General features: G+C 39.1%; 2 protein-coding genes across 3 annotated transcripts in view; both read right to left on the bottom strand.

Moving 5' to 3' along the window:
* The window catches only part of arfgef1 (ADP-ribosylation factor guanine nucleotide-exchange factor 1 (brefeldin A-inhibited)), a 48,887-nt gene extending 42,203 nt beyond the window's left edge, over positions 1 to 6,684 (bottom strand). For both annotated transcript variants that reach the window (XM_069151671.1, XM_069151672.1), the window contains exon 1: positions 6,370 to 6,684. In XM_069151671.1, coding sequence (XP_069007772.1) covers positions 6,370 to 6,493 — 124 coding nt within the window. In that variant the 5' untranslated portion in view covers positions 6,494 to 6,684. The remainder of the gene's footprint in view (positions 1 to 6,369) is intronic.
* A 2,076-nt stretch (positions 6,685 to 8,760) lies between these two features.
* cpa6 (carboxypeptidase A6) lies at positions 8,761 to 24,190 on the bottom strand. Its single transcript, XM_069151185.1, has 11 exons — positions 23,843 to 24,190; positions 21,227 to 21,302; positions 16,285 to 16,409; positions 14,317 to 14,431; positions 13,735 to 13,836; positions 13,530 to 13,634; positions 12,108 to 12,218; positions 11,651 to 11,741; positions 10,257 to 10,459; positions 9,996 to 10,080; positions 8,761 to 9,774 (listed from the first exon to the last, which is right to left on the bottom strand). Exons 1-11 carry the CDS (start codon positions 23,956 to 23,958, stop codon positions 9,560 to 9,562), a joined length of 1,344 nt encoding a protein of 447 aa, XP_069007286.1. The 5' UTR covers positions 23,959 to 24,190; the 3' UTR covers positions 8,761 to 9,559.
* Between the last annotated feature and the right edge of the window lie 278 nt (positions 24,191 to 24,468).

The raw sequence follows: 24,468 nt of genomic DNA, 5'->3' as shown, positions 1-24,468 counted from the left end.
ATCAACCTATATGGAGAAAAACCCTGGGGCACAACACCGTATTTTTTCCATGTTATCTCAATTATGACACAGAGTAATGACGCAGAGTAACATTTGGGTTGATCAAATCACAGATGGGATGACAAACAATGGCCTGCAGCTGTTTAACTGCCTTTATGTCTGTTTGAAGGGAAGTTATATTTTGAACTGAGGTTGAATTCCCAAATCACTGATATTGCACCACTAAAGTTACCAACAGAAGTATAAAAAAACACAGACAATATTTTGACTTTGCAGCAAAAATAATTTTTAATTTCAGTACGATTTTAGACTCCTAGCTTCTTAAGAATAACATTGCTTTGTTACTCAAAATGGCCTCCCCCTCTAATTGAGATGTATTATTTGCTCAATACCAAATGTCCTCAGATGAACACTGATGATAAATCAATACAAGATAGATAATGTAGATAAATACAATCACCACATGAGGAAACAGAAACTGAGGGAGGGTTCCTCTTCATTCGCCTAATGTGTTTGCTGTATAATTAATTTATCACCTGTCTCAGGACTGAAGGAGGTATCAATGGAAAGATATAATGTATTATGTATGGCAGTATCAGTTTAAGAAAATAAATAAAAACAGTGTGAGCGGATAAAACAGACTCTACCCTCTAAATTCTAAACAGTCTCCACCGTACAGATAAAAGGATTATTTATGCTTTCAGAGCGAGAACTGGCCCCGTCGTGTTGACAACTCCACTGCTCATTATCTGAATACCAGTCAACCTTTGGGGTTACAAGCAGCTTAAGAGTCTGCACTTTGTCTGGAGAGGGGAAAATGAGACAGAAACCAGGCACAGGACTGCTCATTTCTTTCCTGTACGGTAATGGATCAGAAGACTTGATCGTGGAATAATTGATCTCAACAAGTTTGTAATACTTTCTTATATAAATAAGTAGGGCCATGGCCTTATTTCATGGACTTTTTATTGAACAAAAACTCCAAATTGTGCTGGATCAAGCTTTTCAAACGTAATAAACTTTTTTTTTGATACTATAAACTGTGTAACTTGAAATGATGGTTGGAAAAAAAAAAAAAAAAATCGTCATCTTGGGTTTTGGATATTTATATACGAAGAACTTAACAGTATTTTTTGTCGTTTAATCATCAAAAAAAAAAAAAATAGATGTAAATGAATATTAACTAAAGTCCTAAACCAGGGAACATACAGCCACAAAGCGCGACTGCCTTTCAAAGAGGAATTGTTTTTATACATTTGTCTGTGGCATTGCTGTGGAACAAAATCTGGATGTCTTTTTTACTTTTCAAAATTTGAGCAGATCTGAACATCAGATTCCAGTTAGAAACAGCGAAACAGCCCTAGGATAACTCATTCAGTGCCATGAACATTTACAGCATCCTGACAAATAAAAGTGACATATGAATGTAGCTGACGGCAGCCATCTTTTCCCTCATTTACACTTTCTCATCCCCAACCATGCCCGCCAGTTTCATCAGCAGGTTACCTGGAGTGCCTCCGCTGCATTAAAATCAGTAGGAAACTGCCTGACTTCAACTTCAGAGTTATTCAATTTCTGTCAGGATTACGAAGGATGCTGGTAAAAGGTTGTCAAGTACACAACTCATTGAAGCTTTTATTATTCCATAAGTACAAACAGTTGGGGCTTGCCTCGACAGCAACCCTTAGCTCCTCTACTTCATATTTAAGGAAGGCTTTGTGGTCTTTGGGGAATCATGGTTAAAACCTCAATTAACACACGGGATCATTCCTAACCTGGTGCTTATCATGGGTGAGCATGTGGTGGCTGTGCTGCAGCTTATCATGGAGGCGCATGTGTTCCCCAATCTTAATGATCAGCCGTACATTTGTCCGGTTGGCTTCCCTGCTAACTCTAAAGAGAAGGTGGTCCGTGCAAGCAACGGTCTGGAGTTCTGCGCAAAAGAACAGATTGCAAACTCTTCCAGAGTTTGTCTGTGCTTACAGCTTTTATTCAAGGTTCTCTGAACCTCAGGTGGGAAAATATTTTGCACGAGTTATTCTGTAGTCATTAGTTGAACCTTTTAAGGAATGTACTTTGTGTTTGGTCTTAATTAAATCTTACAGTCGAGCACAAATCCTATCAGCAGGAAACATTTCTTTACCATGGAAAGTAGAAAAGTATATTTGGAGAGGAGGGGTGTTAATTATGAATTGATGGTGGTCATGAATTTGATAGGTGTTGGATGTGATTGTGTACAGTAACAGGACTTCTGCAAAAGATGAAAAAAGCTTCTTGTCTAAGATTTAGATTATTAAATGATTATTGACTAAAATGTGCCAGTAGATCAAATAATAAAATGTCTATTTACACAAATTCACAGGTATCTTTGAGAAGCCTTTGTACGTGAAATAACCACAAGGGTTATGGACTTAATGGATTTAACCAAAGGTTTGTGAGCTCCAGAATCAGCCCCACACTAAAAAAAAGTTATGTTAACAAATCCCACAATGAAACTAATTTAAAGATAATTTAAACACTAACAACAGACATTACACTGTAAAGATAAAAAGGATAATGTCAATGAAGTTAGCAGAGGAGATTTGGACTAATGAGTGAATCAAAATTAAAAAAAAAAAACACAGCCATTGCAGCATGCCAAGAGTCAGTGGACCATGTCAGTACAGAAATTTCAATATAACTCCTGGTATATTGAAATTTCTTTGCACCCAACTGCCCCAAGTTGCAAAACATTCAGATTTAATGAATGTCAAACCCCACAGTCCATCAGGAACACACCACAGGCACATCAGAGAGAGCAAGCTGACAGGCCAGTTGATAACAAGGACTCTTGCTCAAAACACAACTGCTCTTGCATAAAATTCACTTACCGCTCTTACCTACAGCCATATACAGTGAAAGCCCAAAAGCAGGCTCAGAGCAGCGAACTGCAACATAGCTGCCCTGTGTGAAACAGCTGATGTACACATGATCCTGATGAAGAAAACATCTAGTAAGCTTTGAGAGCCCGGTGTATTTCTGAGGAGGTGGTTAGGCCAAACCAGGAACACAGTACCACAGAGTAATGGATTTCATACGGTGACAGTAAAGAAGAATCTATTAGGATGTCCATGTTGTTCTGTGTCAGCTGAAAGTGCAAGTAGGTAAATGTTTGCCAATTCTGGTTTCTTGCATGTATTTGTATTGTATATTGATGAATACTGCTACAACGGTTATTACACAGTGAATATTATCTCAAAGTTTTTTGTGCTGATGTTTCTAAATTTGACCAGTGTATAAAAGCAATATCTATAAAAACATGACCAATAAACCGCCTCCAGTGTCGCAAAAGCTCTACATCTGCACGATAAACTAAGCCCATAACTGGCGTCCAAATTTCAATTATAACCGCATGTGTGGAGTAAATAAAAGCCACAGACGTTACGGAGTTCTCTTTCCTGTGGCAGTCTTCAGCACATGAACAAAATATAAATCGGCAAGTAACAAATATTGAAGGGAGGCATCAGGAATGCAGCTGCAACAGGTCTCCAGGTTGCTGTGGCCTCAGCGGCTGACCCTAGGATCATGCCACTCCTAAGGGGAGAGTTAATGAGCATTGTGCTCAGCAGGAATCAACTTCTCCAGTGACTACTAGCCTGGAAACAAGTTCTCCCTCCTCCTCTTAGCATGCTAACTCGTACAGTGCCCCTAATTTAGACTGCAACATTCACAGTGTGAGTGTTCTTCAACAGGAGCAAAGCCACATGAACTTCTCAAGTCAAGAGAGGACGGGTTGGGTTTAGAAACAATGAGACCGTCCACGTCCAGCATCATGTGAGTCCGGCAACGTGTGACAACAATGAACCAAAAACAGTGCCCGCTTCAAAGAGGTGGTGGGCAGGTACAGCCTTGGGGAGGGGGGGGTTTGATATTCTGAGTTGACTGTCAGTCTTACCCTCTTTCAGGTCTTTTCTATCAGACAGCTCCGACAGCTGCGTTCAAAAAGGCCGACTGTGTGATCCAGTAATAATAGGACAGTGCTACAGCTGCAGTTTGGGGTATGTGAGAAACTGAGATAATGATACTTTTTGGGGAAACTGCTGAGTGACATATTGATAATCCGGGAGAAAATGTCAATTTGGGATCTCTTTACCGATACCTTGTGTTGTAGATGTAAAGTAATAACTGGTTTTAAATGGAGACTATGTATAAACTTTCAGTGACAGAAAAGAGGAGAGACTCTAACACAGGCCCTCTCTCAGAGATGTCTCGGAGCCCCAAGAGCTAGAGGGGATTATGTAAGTCACTCAGTATACTGGGTCACCCAGTCGTTTTTGATATGCACTACTCCTGTACCAAGACTACGCTCATTGCAGAGGTTCTCACTTTGTAGAGATCGTGTACGGATGAGCTCCACTGTGATGTTAAAAATCATCAAAGATGGTTAATTAAGATGAGATTTTGTATTAATTCATTTTTGCATTCTCTCCTGAGGTACCGTGGTTACGGTTTTAAATGAATACCCTTTTCTAACCTGAGCAGACACGCTACCACTGACTGTGTGACTAAAACAGTTTTTTGAAGGGAAACTACACTCGAAGATAGGATTCAGTGTTAAACAGTGAATTTTAATCAGCAGCAGAGAGACGGACTGCAATGATGATGTTACCTAGAGAAAAATACAGAGCTGCTCTGTAAACAGTGAGAAACCGAACTACTGCTGAGATGCCAGCAGCTATGATGATTTCATTTGTTTATGGCACCAACGGTATACAGTCTACGGCTTATGGTTCACAAGCAAGGACAGAAAAAAAAAAAAAAAAAAAGCCACCTGAGATATCACCACTTCCAAGTCCTTATGCTCACAATGCATGGGTGTAAAAGTAAAACTGAATTTATTGAAAGAGCACTATGCAAATTCTGTATTTTCCCTTTAAACCCATGCTACACAGCTCTTCCCTCTTTCAACGAAGGCTAACCTCTAGCAGTTTTATTCCTGTGTTGCTTCACTGACAATAAGGAATAATAAAGAATATATCATTTGTGCAGGTGTATTGACTTTACAAAAACACCAGTGCAAGCCTTGGCAAACATGATTGCCGCATTTAGCCCTCTAGGCCATTACAAATCCTTGCAACAGCTTGAATGTGTTGATAAAGGCAGCACTGTGAGGACAGGTAGGATATTTGGCTGCTCCACAGCATGGAGTCATTGTTTCTCTGGCAGTATCATATTACTGCCATGGCAAGAAATAAATACAGCTTGTTCTAAGCCACAAAACAGATTTTGAAAAAGTCTGGCAATGGCACTTTACTCTGAGCTTATGGTGAATTTCTGTTTTGCCTAAACTGTTTTTAAAAATAAGATTTGTTTTTTTTTAGTTATAGTCGCCCCTATAGACATGCTTCCGAAAATACACCTGCTAACAAACTGTTTCATAAAGCTCACACCTTCACTCAGGTTAAAAACGGATGTTAGGTGACGTATATTTCAAAATAAAAGAAAGCAGGTGGGGTGACCTTGGTGTTATTAAAAAAATACATGTTTAAAGAAAAGAATACATGTTCTTCCATATTTTGATTTCTTAGATGTGAATGCATATATTTTACTTTCTTATTTCGGCACGTATGAAGAGGGTTTTTTTTGTTTTGTTTTTTTTACTGTAACTTTATTTTAGTTCTGACCGGAAATGATCTTCTTATTTCCGAGAGGTGACAGCTGTAGCATAAAGGTGCTACTGACAAATGTCACCTCATGCCGCTCACTAAGCCGACTTTGCATCTGATTTTATGGTAAAATGAAAAGAGGACGGCCGAGAGTAATCAGTCATTAAACCTGTTAATAAATTATAGCTGCAATAAAAGACAACACTCCCTTGTCCTGGCCGGGCACGGCTAATGTGTACCAGGAAGAGACGCGAACACCTCACCTTTGTGGGGTTACAACACGTTCAATCGGGCAGTTTAGATGGATATAATTTACACTTGACGACCGTATAAGGCGTACTTGTGTGTCAGGTTGATGTTGAAGGGGGACACGGCCTCGAACAACTTTGTTTTGTGGACGATGTCCGGCCTGTTTCGCAGCATCGCCTCGGTGTTGCAAACACCCACCCTCCTGCACCATTTCCGTGTTGTGTACGGAGTCATGTCCACCGAGCCCGTGCCACGTCTATTAAATACACGGGTTTTTTTTTTTTTTTTTTTTTTTTTTTTTTTGCCGGATTGTAATGCGAAGACAATAAATAGGATCCAGCAACTTGTAATGAATGGAAAATACACCGTCTCGCGAAACGCTGCGACGTGGTTGCAGGATAACCGGTTAATAAGTGAAAGGGCGCATGACGCGTCTAAATCCACGATAATGTGACGCCAAAACAACACAACTTACCAAGTGCCACCTCGCAGGCTTTGCGCAGTTGTGAATGGTGAGCCTTTTTCACCTCCTTGTCGGCCAGGATCTTTTCCAAAGCTCGTGTAAGGAACATGTTTTTCGTCTTTTTGCCCTCAAACATGTCGCACCGGAATTTGGAGCGAGGTTGTGCCTGGTCCCGAAGGGAGGAGGGCTGCAGCCGCCTTGGTTGGAGTTGTATTCCTTCACAAATGTCAGCCGCGGAGACCCTAACAGACAAACATAAATAAACACAGAAGGTGGGGTAAATCCCTCAGAGTGCCATTAACAAGCTGCCTCCTGCGCCATGTTGGAGAGAGGAAACGACGTCACGTACGTTTGAGAACGGCCGCAGTGAGGCAGCAGGGAGAGAGAGGAGGGAGGAGGGAGGAGAGGGGAGGGAGGGGAGGGGAGTGTGGTATTACAGCTGAGCCCTACACACAAGTCATGTGTGCGAGCCTACATGTATTAAACCCATACGTAACATCCTGCCGTGATGCATGTAATACATGACACCACCGAGTAAAGCAGCTTCAGGGTTGGCAAAAGATTTTTCTATCTTTCTTCTGCTGACTAAAACGTGTAACTTTCCCACTGACTCATATATACACATCATACAGAAACTAATGTGTGAGATGTGAGGGCATTCAGCCTTAATAGCTGTACCTGTGTTTTGTTTTCAAATTTATTTATTTTATTTTTTTTGCCCCTTTTTGAAAAGCTGCTTTTTGAATTTCCTCAGACATAGATCAGTTTACAGGAGAGGGCACCAAACCGAAATATAAAAAAAAAAAAAGATCAAATTGAGTAATAGCCCACTCCTCCATCCACACCCATACGGCCAATAGTAAAAGCAATGGTATCAGGAAATAAAAGACAACATTACATTTGGTGAAATAAACACAAAGTTTTCACAAAGCTGTACATATTGCCTAGATTCAGTTATACACATCTACACAGATAATCGTGTCCAACATATCTTGCCGTCAACCCACAATAGGCTGTGAATTATTTCCCATTGCTCCTAAAGCCTGACTATAATTTGATTAGTTTTTTCTGATGCTATGATCAAGGAAATGTCTTTATACCACATGGAAACAAGAGGACGAGCTTCACTTTTATTCACAAAACACCAACAATGGGGCAGTTTGATAAACCGTACCATCTCTTTTTAATGGGGACGTCAGATATGTCATCTGGTAAAGCAAATTAAAGAGAACGGGATCGTTAACAACTTTTTTAATTTATGTTTGCACTACCTGGTATGAACATGAATGCAATTTGTAATTTTTGACAGAGACATTACAGATAGGCTGTATTCAAATATACTCTAAACTTGACATTTTGACCAATAAAATAAAACAATTTGTGGTTCTCAGGTGATCATAGTGGACGTGTTTCACTTTCACATTTAGAAATATTACCATATTCATATCTATGAAGAAGGCTTTTAACAGGGCCTGAATGTGCATTTTTTATGACACAGCCTGAAAATATATTTATTTTCAAGACAATGATAATAACAATATTAAAGTTTAACATAATTTTACATTGAGACATTGAGAACTCAGATTTAGTTGTTGCCTTAAATATTAACCTGATGTCAGGTTTTGTCTCACTTTCCTTTACATTTGATCATATGGTCTCTCACTGTATTTGTCTTCATGTGCTTTCCTCTGTCCACCACACTACAATCAATCAATATCTGAAAATTATCACATAAATCATCATAAAATATTATTTTTTTGTAGAAAATTAATGGTTGGTTTCCTCTTTATTTAATATTACCATCACTTTGCTTTATACTTCACCTCAGCTGTGCATACCAACATGTTTAACTTTGCTACACTGCCTTTTACCGACTTGGGTAACATTTAGCAGAGTCCAACAGCAAATACAGCCAGGAAATCTGGCAATTTGACAACACAGATTTGGTAGTTGTGGGCGGCACAGTTCACTTTTACTTTGAACTGCCATGCGTGTCAGTTCCACTGTTTCTGAATCCATAAATAAGAGCAGAGTTGCAGAATCTGCAGTCTGGCAATGAAGAGAGAATACTGTACAGAGAGGAGGAGGATCGAAAGAGGCAAACCTATCATTAAAATTATCAATTGAATAAAACAGGTCAGTGAGTTATTCATCATAAATGTCCCCTGACTAAAATTATATTCATAATCAAACATGGCTAGGAAAATGTGTGGAAAACATTTACAGAACAGAAATCAGAGCTACAAATGAGAGAATTTTGGATTTCTGTAAGCAAACTGTAAATAAATGATTTGCAATGATGTCAACTGTAGCAAGAGACCAGAATAATTGTATAAATTAGAAAATAGTAAAAGCACAATGTACAAATTCGACTAGTAGAGATGACAAAAATTGTACTGTGTTATAAAACAACATTTATTCAAGTCAGACATTATACATTTATTAAAATCTCATATTAAGCACATAACCTGTTCCAAGTAAACATTTCTGACACTGTCATTTATCCATACCTGAGTAATGACATAGTAAGCTACCGAGATGACAGGTCATTCTTTCCAAATTTCAGTCTGCACTAAATTAAAGAGAAAAGAAAATCAATTTAAATTGTCTGGTGATACATTATTATGTACACCAACAAGTTTGCAGTAATAAAGGCATCATTACACTAACATTTAAGCTCTATACTGGCACTTGGTGAGATTAATTTCAAAATAAAATTGCAACCAGGATAAAAAATAGGGCTAACAATATGGTTATATTCATTAAAAACAGTCATTAATATAGCACATTAGCTTTGTATTAAAAAAAAAAAGTGCTGCTGTGTCATGACAGGTGCTCACATGACCACCATTCACTGTTAAAAATATGATTGTAAGTAGAGAGCAGAAACACTCCTCAGGACACTAGATTTGAACAGGACACATAAAGGCCCACTGATCTGGATGCTCTCTGACACTGCATGTAATCTTACTCCATGTAAACAGGCTAGTTGCTCATAGGATGCATATTTTTGGCACAAGAAACCCACCACCCTCAGTTAAAATGGACAACTGAACAACTGCAGCTGAACAACCTCAAAAAACAAGAAAACAAATTCCCACTCTGATGGTTCTTTTCAGCTCGTCAACTGATAACATCTGGGAGGAATATGAAATCTCAAAGGAATACGAGGTGCTCAGATACAGTGTCTCTCAGGCTGCAGTCATATATATGGAAATCTGTTCCTGTCTGTTTCACACTTCTTCAGCAGACCCGACGCGATGGCTTTCACTGCTCTCATAGTCTCAGTGCAGGTCGGGTTGATTAGCGATTCTGGCAGGAGGAAGCCAAAGTATCCTGTGTCTCTCAACTCAAATGCAAATGCGTAGGGGATCCCGTTCCTGTAAGCCCAGTCGATGGAGCTGCCAGAGCTAACATCTGTGAGAAAGTGAAAGAACAATAAAGATGGAAAAAAACAAAACAATGACAACAATAACACCTGACAATAAGCAGCTTTGATTTTCGTCAGGGTGTTTCATTCCTGATGGAGATCCACATGTCTGCATTCAGACGATGCTTCTCTCAACAGCAACATTCACAAAACTAAGTTGATCTTGTATTATGAGTAAGCTTCAATAAAAAGGAGTGATGGTACTCACACAGAGTCGTGGAGGCAGGTCCATATCTGTACCTCACTCCATAGGCGGAGTACAAGGCTGTCACTGCATTGTGAGCTGCAGACTCCTGCAGAGTGAAGGCACAAGGCCAGCTCATCTGTGATATAGTGTATACTCACTCTCAATAGGATTTAATATCAGCTTCATTGGGTTAAATAACTTAAACATGAAATTTCAAAATAAAGTAGCTCCCACAGATGAACTAAAAACAACTTGTTGATTATTAAGCCACTGATGTCTTACCACACAGTTGAAGTTGGGGATTGTGGCGTACTTGTAGGAATATGGATAAAGCAGCATTTGTGCGTAGGCGTGGATGGATATGTATGCTTTCATGCGCTTCTTGTGCTTGCGCAGGAACTTGGCGACGGCCTTGACTTCCGGTTCAGATTCAGGGAAGGGACCGCAGTAAGTGTCGTCACAGGGATGAGACGAGGCACCCTCATCTGGGGAAGGAAAGAGGGAGAAGAGGCTGCACTCTTATCATCTGATCACACCAGGATGCATTAAGCAACACATTAAGATGCGCAAATCCAATTTTCTTGCTCATGTTTCTATCAGATCTTTAAGAGTAAATGTGAGAGAGGTAAAGGCACTGTGATGTGGATTCTATATATCCTGGACCCAATCCAGTAACAGTGACCAAGCAGGAAGTGTAAAATGATGGGAAGCCCTTTTACAGTGGAAAACACAGGTTGATGTCACCATAGACATACTAGAAGGTCAATGATAACAGAAGCTAAACAGTGACTTTTAAGAGCTCAAACGTACATTGAAAAATATCTTAACATGTAATTAACTATCGTGGTCAAGTAAATTAAAACCTTCTTTTTGAGCATGTAGTAAAAAGTGTGTGTGTGTTTGTAATATGACTTGTATTGTTTTAAACATATGTTCTTTGCTCCCACAGGGATTTTGTAAAAGCATTATCTGAAATAAGGTCAAATAAAAAAAGACTTGTATTAAGGTGGTTCACTTTTTCAAAGCAAACAAATAAGGTTTAATTAGTGAGCAGTTGAGTTATATATTTATAAATTGTGGAAGCGAGTTGGTGGTCAATATTGTGAAATCATTAGCATGGATTTCTGTCAAGCTTACTGTTATCTCTGAGCTTGTTCTGTACTGTTTTATGCAGCACTGATTAACCTAGCGCTGTGTTTTTACATTCATAACAACTACTGTAAAGTGCTGTGTGTACTGCCAAGGACATTTTGGTATGTTTTCTCACCAATAATGGGTTCCTTTGAAGAAAGTTCTTCATCATAAACAGGGATGTTAAATTGAGAGCCAACGTGCCCTTGAGGAGACTTGAGTCTGTCTCTGGTTCTCATCTAACATTACATCTCTGTATGTTTGTCTGTCCCACAAAAATATTTGCTGTGTTCTCAGAGCCCCCCTGGACTGTTGATGATTCAACAGAACCCCCAACCAAACACCCACCAGTTGCTAAAAGACATCAAACGCATATTGCTGTCACTACACACATCATCCACAGCTGGCACTCATTAATAGACAGAACAGAGCACAACATCAAGGGACTACAAGAGACACTTTGCCAAGTTGCGGTGTGTCTTTGCCACGTACTGTGTGAGAGATTCACTGGATTTCAGCTGAAGTCCTGCGTTTATTAAACTCACCACACCATTTCACTTTCCAGTTTCTGTTAGCGTCCACTCCTCTGCAGTGGAACTTGTGATTTTTGGACCGTGTCTTCCTCCAGAACCGATCCTGCAGAAAAAAAATAAAGCTGCTGTCTTTGTATATCCACTGACTGTCAAAGTCATCGAATTAACTGCCATCACCAAAATAATCCATCTGTCACTCATTCAGCTCTGAGTAGTAGTTACGGAGACAGTATCTCAGGGTTATTTTTTTACATGCAATATCCCAGAAATATAAATAGATACTTATGAAGAGCTAAAGGCTGCATAGTGACAAAAGAAAATCTATTTAATGCTTTGAAAACATTTCAAAAGCTGTGGGTAAAATATATTTTTGACTAGTTTTTATTCTGGGGCTTGAATTCTGCCGTATTTAAAATAATGTAGAAAAGTACTTTCCCCTTCACAAAATCAGTATGTAGACCTGCAGTACCGTGGTCCAGCTGAAACGATATCCATCCACATTGAAAACAGGCATGACGTAGAAGTTGAGCTGGTTGAGTAGTCGTGTCATCACAGAGTCATACTGGTATGAGTTGATAGCCTGTAATTATAATAGAGCTCTGTATAGTTATAAAGCACACTAAACTTCATCTTAACTAATGAGACAAATCCAGATTGTGGTTAGATATTATAGTTGCATGTTACTGCTATGCTATGTCCTAATCATAATGCCATCTCCTACAGACTCTTTATCTCACACACATCTACAGTAGGTTAATACTCTGACTACACATGAGGTTTGTAGGTCTGGGCACTGGGTTAATACTGCTCACACCTGCTCTTTAACAGACCGAGGGCAAGGTTAAAAAGCTTAAGCCTTAAACAAAGATGGCACCCTGACCTCCAGTGGCCTCCCGCAGTTACTACATCACAGCAAATTTAGATTTCAGTTCATGTGTTTAAACATTTCTTTTAATGTTGCTAGAAGTTAAATGATTTCCTCCTTTATTTATCTTGATATCAGTCTGTGTAAGATCTCCTACTGCCATTTGCCTTTTCACTTTGTCCTTCATTTAATTCTGAGTCCGACTTTAAAGAGTCCCCTGCTGAACTTCCATGTAATGGCCCAAGTCATGTATTTTAGCTTCTGTCTCTAGAAGTTAGAACTAAGCCATCGCTAAGATGTTCATTAAAGAAGTGTCTGCAAACAGAACAACTGCAGGGCACAACAAATCATTGTTTTGTAAATGCTATGGTCCAGTAAACCTTGGAAAGCCTTAAAATGTACATGTGCTACTTTTTAGCGGCACATGTTGAAGCAGTTATTTTCTCCTCAACAACAATTCAGTTCCTTATTAGATTTTAAAACATTTCTGAGCATTTACTGTGCATTTTGAACGCACCTGAAAGGTGACTGTATCACGCAGGGAGAGTTCTTTAAAAATGGCTCAGTGCTCTAAATTTACAGATAGACTTTCCTTTCATTTTCTTGACTTTTTGGCACTGATTGTGTTGCACTGTGTTGCAGATCCCACTCATCTGGCATCTACTAAGTAGTATAAAACGAGCCATTAAATGTTCTTGCTGTTCATGTCTGGCCCATCCTCACTTCAGACGGTACTAACTAAAACTTTAAGGGTGTGTTGGAACTTGTCTAAATGTCTGCGTTACTTCCAACATCTTAACTATAAAGGATGTTCTTAAGTGTTTGCATAACTGGGCGTGAAAAGTGAACAGATGTTGGTGTTTGTTGACAACTCCATATGTCAGAGAGTGCTTGCTGCGACCATCATTCAGGCTATCAGTAAGATACCATACGTTCGTGTTAAGACACTTTTTACATGTACATTGGTGCAAAAGCGTGCAAGAAGTTCAAACAGTGTTTTAATATTTAAATCTGAAACTGCACTACCTCTTTGACAAACCACTGGCAGAAGGCAGGTCCGATCCACTCCCTGGCGTGAACACCACAGTCGATCCACACAACTTTCTTCTGAGGACGACTTCTCTTTCCTAGCTAACAGGACACAAGCACTGTCAAATTTAGAGTAGGACAAGAACACTTGTGCATGCACCTGTGAGTAATTGATGTCTGTGCTTCATGCCATCTCTCCTACCTGAAGCACATAAAGCGGTCTTCCTTCATATGACTTCCCAATCGAGAACATGTTGACCAGGTCAGGGTGGGTTCTGTTCATCTCAAACATCCAGCTCTGGATCTTAGGAACAGAAAATAACACAGGCGAGTACAGGCCCTTAAAAAAATTTCATCAAATATAATGTTTCTGTGAGGTTATTGTGCATCAATCTGTAACTCTGCGTGTGTGGGGTTGTGTTCTTGCCTGCATGATGTGTCTCTGCAGGCACACAGGGATGCATGCGTTTCTAAGTGTGTGTTGCACAGTGAAGGAGAGGATCAAAACTCAGAGGACTAAAGATTTGTGTAGGCTCTCTCCGGATCTGTTTGGGGAATTCATGCCGTTTCTTAGGCTCTGACAGATTCATGAACCAGGAGCCTGATCGACCGGGTAAAATAAACACTCTAAAGCTGTGAAGTGTCTGAAGTAGAGAGCATGTCTCTTGTGTGAGAGACCACGAGGCTGTGGTAGAGAGGATGTTTGTTTACTTTGTTTGTGCATTACATCAGAGGGCAGAGGAGCATGAGAGATAGTTGGTTAAATGGTGGGCTTCACATCTACCTCTTCCAGAGAGTGGTAAACCTCGTAGTCATACTGAGACTCTGACCTCCGTTTGCGAGAGGAGCGATATCCCGTCTGCTTTTCAATTTCCTTCTGCAGATTGGAGATAAACACCCTGTTGGAAAGAGACAGAGGGAGACAGACAAACATCGTCGTCATTAAATGTCTCCGCTAAAGTTCCCACCTAGTTTAACAGAGACAACATCGACTGTCCTGATCTCTTCCGTCACTGTCTGGTACTCCACATCCTATGCTCATACCAAACACAGACCGGAAGGCATTGTGTGAAAAGCCAGCTCACAGGCGAAGAAGCAGGACTGTAGGTTAGTGTTGGATTCATCACTTATTGGAAAACTTCCATCTGGCTCAAACTTCTGGACCATAAAGACCAGACTCCTGTTTTTCTCCCTCTCCTTATTAAAGCATGCCATCTTATCAATGCCAATTTATTTATTATTCATTATATTATGTCTCTTCTTTTAGGCCACATTTACTTCATCTTAGTGTGCTCTCTGCCATTTTCTTGTCTCACTGTGCTGGATCACTAAATCAAATTCTTTTGAACAATGTACATATGGCAAATAAAGCGAGTCTGATTCCAATTCACATGACAACCGACCACTGTCACATTCTTGCCATTAGTATTTCAACATATTAGTAAAGTTACTGACTGCCCAAAAGGCTATGCAACTATTAGTATAAGCTCAAAGATCAACTTACTAGCTTTATAATCTTTCAACAGCATTTCAGTCTTCATTTGGAAAATAGATTTGGCTCATCGTGCGACTTAAGTATGAAGCTCGAGTGCCTGTAGGGATTTGCAACCTGACAATGTAAGTGGAAGCCTTTTTCTCATCTATAAAGAACTGATAAAATATTTAATAGCTATCAGTGAAACTCAAATGTCTATTGTTGTCACAATGGATTTCAGTGTGTAAACAAAGCACTCACTTTGTTGACTTAGTTTGACACTTACCTGCAGAGGTGACATGTTTGTGTCTCTGTACACTTGTTTCACAGCTCTAATTTGATATGACAACAAGAAATTTACAGTTAATTTGTTAAATAATTTGTTAGAGTAGGTCCCTGTTGACTGCGATGGTATCAACTTGTACAGCTGCTCTCAGCTCTCGTCTTCAAACATCCAAACCAGTTTTCCACATCAGCACTCAACATGTTCGACAGCACAAATGAAAATTAGAAGTTGATAAGTTATGCAACTGCAGTCTATGAATAATTAAATGTGTTGAAAATCAGGTGAGACCATCATTATCTGTTTGAAGACCCCTCTTATGTCCGATCAGACCAGATGCTTCTTCCCCTCAAACTAAAGCAGATGATGTGATCTTTTTTCATAGCAGCCTTTCTAAATTACACTTCTTCATAGGATCCTTTTATATGCATGTCTGTCCATAACTACACCAATAACACTAAAATGATGGATTACTTCCCTATAAATAAAACAATACTTTTGTTGCCTCACTTCCTCAAAACCTCAACAAATATGTCCCCTGCACTGTAAATGGTTTTTGAAAAATCCTCAGTCAGTCATAAAACGCTCATCCTCAGAACTACAATTCCTCCCTTAGGACTGAGATGACAATGAGATCTATCTATGACTGCGGCTGCTTTGATAAAACTCCATCATTTCAACGTTAATTTTGATGAGAGATGATGCAAAGACATGAAAGCGTTGCTTTTTGGAGCAGATTGGAAGAGAAGCTCTGATGTGCTGTGTGTGTGTGTTTGTGTGTGTCCTAGCTTTGAGGAAGTATGTGGGCTTTTGCATGCAAACTATGTCCAACTCTGCATGTGTAAATCACATATTCTGTGTGGGGAATGCTGGGTAATTGCAACGATCCTTGGATAACAGATGTGTGTCAGGGTGTAGAAATTCTGGTAAGACGGCTCAATGCACGAGAGTATGCGTGAGCAGGCATGTGTGCTGTGGTATGTTTCGTTACTTACCGATAATCGATACCTTCCTGCTTTAAGTGTGCATGCAGACCCTGTGTGTCATTACGTTTCACATGAACATCCACTGTGGCATTTTGGTGGATTAGAGAAATGCTGTTGGGCTGCCAGAAATCCACCTAAAGCAGCACAATGAACATGTTAGATCAGGAGTTACAGTGGCGTAAACGCTCAGCAGGACTTTACAATGAAAGGAACGAGTGACAAGATCAATATCATAATATAATATCACTTATGAAATTGTTCACGGTCAAAAATAATCTGACAAAATGTCTGCTTTTGGCTAAACAAAATGATATATAAATGAAAAAAATACCTCATTACATGCATGCAAAAATCAAGTCAAGTCAATTCAATATTGATCCACAATATATAATAATATGCTTCTTGATTTGTAGCTTTTTTCACAATAGACACAAATATTACATGGATAGTTACCACTACCAAATCTCTGAAAGCAAACAAATTGATATTGTCTGGTATGTTGTTAGATGTTGGGATGGTTTTGATTGGCGTGACTTGATGAACAAACTACATACTATTCTTCAGATGTATAATTACTGCCTCGCCCCATGGATTTACAAGGAATGTACAAATCCAACTTAAACTCTCAACACTAATTCTGACATCTTAAATCAGGCCAAAACTAAGAACCGATCCAATAACAGTGCTTTATTTTTCTAAAGATGTAAAAATTGTAAACTGCACTGCAAAGAAATACATTTTATGTGATTTTTTTTGGCCCTTTGTGATCAAATACATTGAACAGATAGTGGAAACACTGATTGTTATAATGGCACAATGTCAAGGAATTCCCTCAAAGAAAGTCCTTATTATTATATCTACAGGGTGTTTGAAACAGCATCAAGCATTTGGTGATGATGACTGAAAGGTTTAGATAAGACCGAAAGAGTTTAACATTCCTCCACTCTCCTACCTTCAAGTGATGAAGTGAATTTGGGGAATGCTAACGACCCTACGGTGTTAATGGGGCAAAACACACACTGATGGGTGCCATTAACAACCCGGGGTAAATGTCTCTCCCTCAGCTTTGTTCTCTACAGTGTGACCTTGTATTAGCAACAAATATCCTGTCTTTCAGTGCTTGTTATCGGGCCACGATAGTTGGGGCTGTTCGCTTTAGCCCACGAGCTAAACACGGTTGCCAACCAAATAAACACACACACACACACACACCATGTGGTAACTCTCACAAAATAACAGAGGAGGGTAACCAAAGAAAGGAGAAGAGAAGAAGAAAGTGTTTTTAAGAAAACGGGATGAGACTGAGCTACGATTGATACACACAGTAGTCACTGCAAGGGGACTACTAGAAGTTTACTGCTTCTGTTTTTGCAGACATGTATGAACGTACTCATCTGGCTTTCATTTCTTGCATGGGGGCAAAAACATGCAGGCTGGCACACATGCTTGTTAATGTGTCAATTGGTTTAATGGTTTACAGAATGCATACCAGATTAATTGAATTTTGTTTAGAGCCAAAGGGGTCAAAAACCCGCCGCTGGAATGTTTGGTACCCTCGAGTATAATCCCCTTTCTGATGCGGCACTTTCAAGGCGTTTCCAAATGGTTAAGAACCCAAATGTTTCTGCAGTGCTCCTCTGTTAGCAAAACAAATCCAAAACACACATGCCTAAAAGCCACTTAAATATCCCTGGTCAGATAATATGACTCCCCACATTAACATTTTATGGCCTTATTTATGAGCCCAAAAGATGCATTCTTTGTCTGCTTTATACATCTTTTATTACGTGATTGTTTATATGCGAGTGTATGCAGGGTAGCTATAAACTGAATTTGTGTTGGTTTTGGTTGAGTGGCATGGGCACAACAAGAAAGGAAAAGTTATAGTTCAATAAAGAGAGCTGTTTTTTCTTAGGACAGATGAGGTGACGCTGTGTTTCAGTTTTTGTATGTTAAATAAATGAAAACAAGTCAGTTAAAGTAGATTCAATTATTTAAAAAACAACAACATTCCTTTAGTAGTTTAACAAGATATCTAGCATTTTTTTAATGCCGTATATCTGTTTTCTGAGTCCAAACTGAATCAAATCCATCAGCAAAAACCTCTGTAGAATTGTTTTTCTGAAAAAAAGTGAGGATGAACTGTTTAAAGAGAAAATCAAATTCAACTTTTATTCCTAAACAACTGTATTACTCAGTTTAAACAGTACTTGGAACTTTGTCTGTGTCTCATGCTGTTCAAATAGACATATGATAATTTGGATAATAGTAAATCTGTTTCAAGGACTTAAGCCCTGGTATTACTTAAACAAAACTAATATAAGTCCAGAAAGAGACCATCACTAATTCTGTGACGCCATTAAGCCCCCGGATATTTCCATTAATTTCAGATTGGTATCAGTTTAGAGCTCCGTTATTACAGCTGGAACTATTAGCTGATTAATCTATTAGTTGTTTGTCATGGAAAATTATCAGTAACTTAATAAATTATTTGTGTCATATAGGAAAAAACTAAATGTCTTTGTGTTTGAACTTTTGGTCATAGAAAACAAGCAGTCTAGTGGCATCACCTTCAGCTTTAGGAACTTGTTCTAGACATTTTTATATTTCTTTTTCCCTGACATTTTACAGTATTAAATAGTAATAAATAAAACACTTTGGAGATTGATAGTGAAAATATTAATTTCCTTGCAGCACTGTTTAACAGTAAACACTGTCAAGTTTTTCCAACTAAATTTGAAATGAGGTTCAAGGGTAAAAGCGGGAACTATGATAAAAACTGAGCAGATAATGTAAAAGCAGATAGGTTGTGATAATCATCATTCGTAAGAGTTTCCAAAGACTGAAGTGGAAATACAGCATAAAAGTAGTTATTAACTTGTGAGAATTCAACATGTAGAAAAATCCTCACAATTGATAGGTTTCGAGAGATATTTGCTCTACTCAGTAAACTCAAGAGCTGTCAGACAAACAAATTTACTTTAAACCTGTCCCTATTTACAGTTTTCAGAAACCACACTTTATTGGGAAATGTTTACATTTGTCACTTTTTACGAGAATGACCTCCCCACCACCAGGTCTTTGTAAAACCAAAGACTAGCCAAACAAAATCTGATATATATAAAAAAAAAAAAAAAAAAAATCAAGATTATAACTTGAACAAATCTGTTATTTAGTTGATAACAGGTCTGATTCTTGATTCACATGTGTAGTGTACAGTAGATACTATTTGACCGCATGCCAAACTGAAAACTTTGACTCTGGAGGCATGGCAGTGTGACTAACCTACTGAAAACACATGTCCACAGCTGTCCAAACAGTAGCTGCCGCAGCCTTGGTTGGCCTCGCAGCACCATGTCCACTATCTTTCCATACATAAAACCCAGGCCAAGTCCTGATCACAGGCCTGGCTCTCCTGATATCCCTCAACGCAAATCATAAACATTGACAGAGTCCTCTTTTGCCCTTTTCTGTCCTTTCCCTGCTTAAAGCTGTGCTGGTCTGGTGTGCCCGGACGACTAAAAGCCGTGCAGATGTTTTTCATAAATGGCGTAAGCCAAAACTGACCACACTGCCTGTAGACGCAATTTTAGAGATACTTAGGTCAAAGTCCCCTAAACATCATTTAAATGTATTAATTACATTTAATGTTTTATTTAATCAATTACCTGTTAATTAATTTTTTTTTCTGCAAGCTTTATTGAAACCCAACAATCTTTTCAAGGAAACATATTAACGCAACACAACTGACTAAACTCTCACTAAATTAATTATCTCAGAGGTGGGTCTCTACTTTCCCTATAATCACCATCAGTGTATAGCTCATAGAGAACATTTAAGGAAATAATTAGGTAATTACAGGCACATAAAATAAGCTGCAAAATGCTAATAAAATATTAAATAGACAGTGAACCCCTGCCCATGATAAACAGGTGCAGTTTACACCCATGATATTAAAGGAATAGTTTAACAACTGTGAAAAAATCATCAGAGTTGTTCGCTGGTCAGCAAAGAGTATTTTACAAAATCAGCATTTTCATTTTGTTAGTTGTCACTGCAAAATTATCTCTGTAAATACAAAATAAATCTTTGGATCTTTCATAAGCTCAGTTAACCAAATGCAGAATTCATCTGCAGAGGGATACAAATTCTGGAAAAATTTATTTTTCAGTAAAACCATCCAATTAATCAAAAAAGCTTTTTGACTATTTGTTGAATGAGAATTTCTTTAGTTGAGGACAGTTCCACAATTATATAATGCATTTATGCCCAACTAAAATTCCGGCTGTGTATTAGCAAACTAAAACAATGAGCACAGAAGGTCACGGCTGCTCCTGACGCTGATGGGTAATTACTTCCAAATGAGTTTGAGAAAAGAGGCGAGGCCTTCGTGTCCTCTAGGGTTTCCCCCTAATCTTGGTATTTAGAAACACATGTTCATATAGTTTGTATATTACTAGACATCCAAGCACTCAGCCCCATAATGAAAAAAGTATTTGTATTTTCCCTCATTTTTCTCAAGGGGGTTCTCATTCAAATGATTGCTGCATGTCGTACTAACGGTATCTCAGTCTCTCAGACAGGGAATATGTCCTGACTGTGACAGATGACCACACTCAGCTGCTTGTTGTCGCTCTGTTTTGCCTATCACTGTCCCCTGAACACGGTCACATCACCGCCCACCAGCACTGGGCCTCACTTTGTCACTGCTGTTCAGGTGTCAAAAAAAGACAACTGGGACAAGAAGTTAGTGTGAGCTGAATAACAACAGCTATTGGACTTTCAGTACAGTTTAATATAGAACAAGTCAGTACAGTTTGTACATGTTTTGAATTCAAAATTGAGAGAGCAATGTGGAATGAAGGCATTTCTGATTTGGAACACATAAAATACAGGATACCTCATAATACATGTGACGTGTAAGGAAATATAAGAAAAAATAAGTGCCAACCTTAATATGTCCCAGAATTTTCTTGAGGGCTGCAACTTCCTCCTCATTACTCGGAGTTATCCTGAAGACTTGATCGCTGCAAAAACAACAGAGCTTTTTCTGAGTGTCAGGTTACAACTAGATTCAAAACACCCTGGAGGTTTTTTACAGAATCAAAGTTCACGATAACAGGCCTGTGATACATTTTTGCTAAGTGCTCATCATTTCAAAAACATCTGGGTCACAGAGTCAAGTAATAAACCTTCCTTTTGTGCCAATTGAAGATGACACCTATAATAGCAGCTGTTAGATGATGAAATCGGTGGCTCCCTTTTCAGAGTCCTATTGATGAAAGGGTTGAGCCCGTCAAACAATCTGTGTGTGACATCATTACAGGATTATATGTCATCGTTTCCAGCTCTGCAGGTAGCACTTGGGTCAAGTATTTGGTTTATACAGTAGTAGCAGCTGTATCACATTTTAATACTGCAAATCAGTACATCCTGTAAATATGGACATACTGTTAAGTCTAATACTAAACTTTTACTCAGTTATGTTTCCATTGTGTGAATCTGTGAAGTTTATCAAATAAAAAGTATGAGAGACACTATGTGTAAGGCAGGACATGCCACAATGTGTTTGATTAGATAAAACAACAGGGAGATGGTTAATGGGAAGTTTTATCTTGCCAAAAATGTATATATTCAATGAAAAATCTGCAGTGCTTTTGTGGATTTTAAGGGCTATTCACATAACTTCAATTTGAGTCAACTGCAGATAAAAGTGAATGACTTTGTTAGAGCACACAGAAGTTACAGTAAATAAGATTCTTCACATGCTGATCTGCCCAGATAATTGAAATAAAAACTGTAAGCAGAGGCTTGACAGCGTTTCTTGCAACAAAACAATGGCCCTCTTTATTCTCATCCTGAATCTTATGTTTGGTTTTACTACGCAGATCACAGTTTCTGGGATTGAAATTAGATCCTACTGGCAATAATTCATTATCCTACATTTTCTCATCTGTATTTGTTTGTCCAATGACCCGTCTGTCTGCCAGGTTTTGTAGGTGTCCACTTTCTCCTTGAACATCTTCCCCTCTCTTGTTTGGCTTCTTTCAAATGTTTTTTTTTTTTTTTTTTTACAGTGTGTCACAGGAAGTTGGGCCCCCTCTAAACAAAGGTGGCAGCAGGCCATTCTGAGGTTTGAGGAACAAAAGAGCCCGGGTGTCCCACATAAGTGGCCACCCCCTTTCAGTGACAGCAACTCCTTGCTAAAATACAGCCCGTTTCCATAGCAACAACAATGATAGAAGATAGAGTGAGTAGTTTTTGGAGTTAAAAGCCAATCCGGGAATTTTGACAGATCTTAAACTTACAAAATTGGAGTCAAATATTCTCTCTGAAACATCAGAAAAATATGTTCCCCTAATTTCAATCAAGATTCACTGATTTAAGTAAGTAAGACTTGCAGTTTTGTTTACACCAGTAAGCACAGCCCTACTGTCCAAATTGAACCATTTCTTCATCTATTAGTGATTTTTTTTTTTGTTACCGTGTTGGCCGGAAAGAGGCATTTCGCTTCGCATCTGCCAGCTGCAGAGCTTTTCCAAGATAAAACTGTCTTTAAGTTGTCAGTCTGTTGATTCACACACCAGTACCCTCTCTGGGATGGAAGCAATTTGTTTTTAAACCAAGAAGCTGACTGTCAGTAGTGTTTTGACACTTTAATAAAGTTCACTCAGCTTTTCAATTTTCAGTACCTTGGTGTTTAATAACATTGATAAGCTCTAATAATTAATTATATGACATTATTGTGCACACATATGCGCACACACCGGGCATATTGGGACTTTCAAACCAGAGAAGGTGTGAGAAGTGTAATTTTTGGAATAAACCCAAAATACATGTTTTTAAGAGGGAGGATCAGGGGGTTTCCAGCAGAGATGGTCTCCCTCTGCTCCTACATCAAAAGCTCTTTTGAAACGGACCATAAATATCTTTACATGCTACAGCCGTGCCTTCTTAACTATTATATATGTCCAAGTAGGGGCCCAGGGGAAATGTCTATTTGTCCCAATTGCTCCCAAAATTTCACATCCAAGAACAAAATGAGTGTTGCCACTTTTAGTTTCTAGGTGGTGGGATGTCCCACATTCAGACTCATAAACATTTAGACAGACTGGTAAACCAGGACCTTTGCCAAAATCACTTTTATGACAATTTGTTAATCAATCACAAACAAAGAAAAGAGTTGCTGCCATCTGTTTAAATTTCGAGACCATTATTATGTTCATTGCTGCAAGCATCCCCAGTGTCATCTGTGCATATCATGGTGTAATCTGTCTGACTCTGTACAGCAAAACACGACAGATACAGTCTTATCCAAATCCCATCAAACAACAGGAGCAGTCTGGAAAAAAAATAAACTACAATTTTTATATGACGTCTGAAACGGGAAATCTCTCCCAAATCGATGAAGAAGTTGAGCACAAAGATTTTCTTTGTTCATTCTCTCTCGTCAACAATGCTAAAGTCTGCAGACAATTTGTTATACTGGGCTTTTCCTACGGGCTCATCTCTCAATGTGAATGGGAGTCCCAGTAGCCCCAGAAATGAATGGGGGGTCTTTACTCACCCTGCGTAGCGGTTGTTGTAGAGATAGGCACCGACGGAACATAGCACGTTACTGCAGATTGTCACACAAATCAGCAAAACGGAGGCGCTAAATGCTCTCCTATGGTTCAGTGCCATCCTTTGACAGCAGATCAAAGACGGACTATATTTTGCAGGATGCAACCCAACTTAAAAAAAAGAAAAGAAAAAGAGAGCAAACTTTAAGGTCTGGTCCAGCGCACCGTCAGCAGATTGGCAAAGTCATTTTGTCGCGATGCACCTTCGTGTAGTTCTTCCTCTGTCACAGAAGGTGCAAAACGTGCAAAACTCGGTCAGCTGGCACAGGGGAAACATTTACCACCTCTTTGAAGCTCTGGAGTGTATTGCAGGGTAGCAGCTCTTTTTAAAATGAGGAGGACCTGAGTCACGTGGCCCGGTGGAGGCGAAGTTGGTAACTAGATCCCTCTCCGGTGTGCAATGTGCGCTCAGGGGATAATAGTGAATTGTGCGCTCACTCACGACATGTGATTTTTAAAATGGCAGATTACGTATGTCTTTACATTTTAAGTGATGCATAAAGTTTTCTGTAGAGACATGAACCGTATCATGTTACTCACCTCCACAGTACTTCAGAACAACTGGCGTATT

This window comes from Embiotoca jacksoni, unplaced genomic scaffold (assembly GCF_022577435.1).
Source record: "Embiotoca jacksoni isolate LCO1_2020_lvr unplaced genomic scaffold, fEmbJac1.0.p SCAF_17, whole genome shotgun sequence".
Lineage (NCBI taxonomy): Eukaryota > Metazoa > Chordata > Actinopteri > Embiotocidae > Embiotoca > Embiotoca jacksoni.
This window is presented reverse-complemented; position numbering and strand designations above follow the sequence as displayed.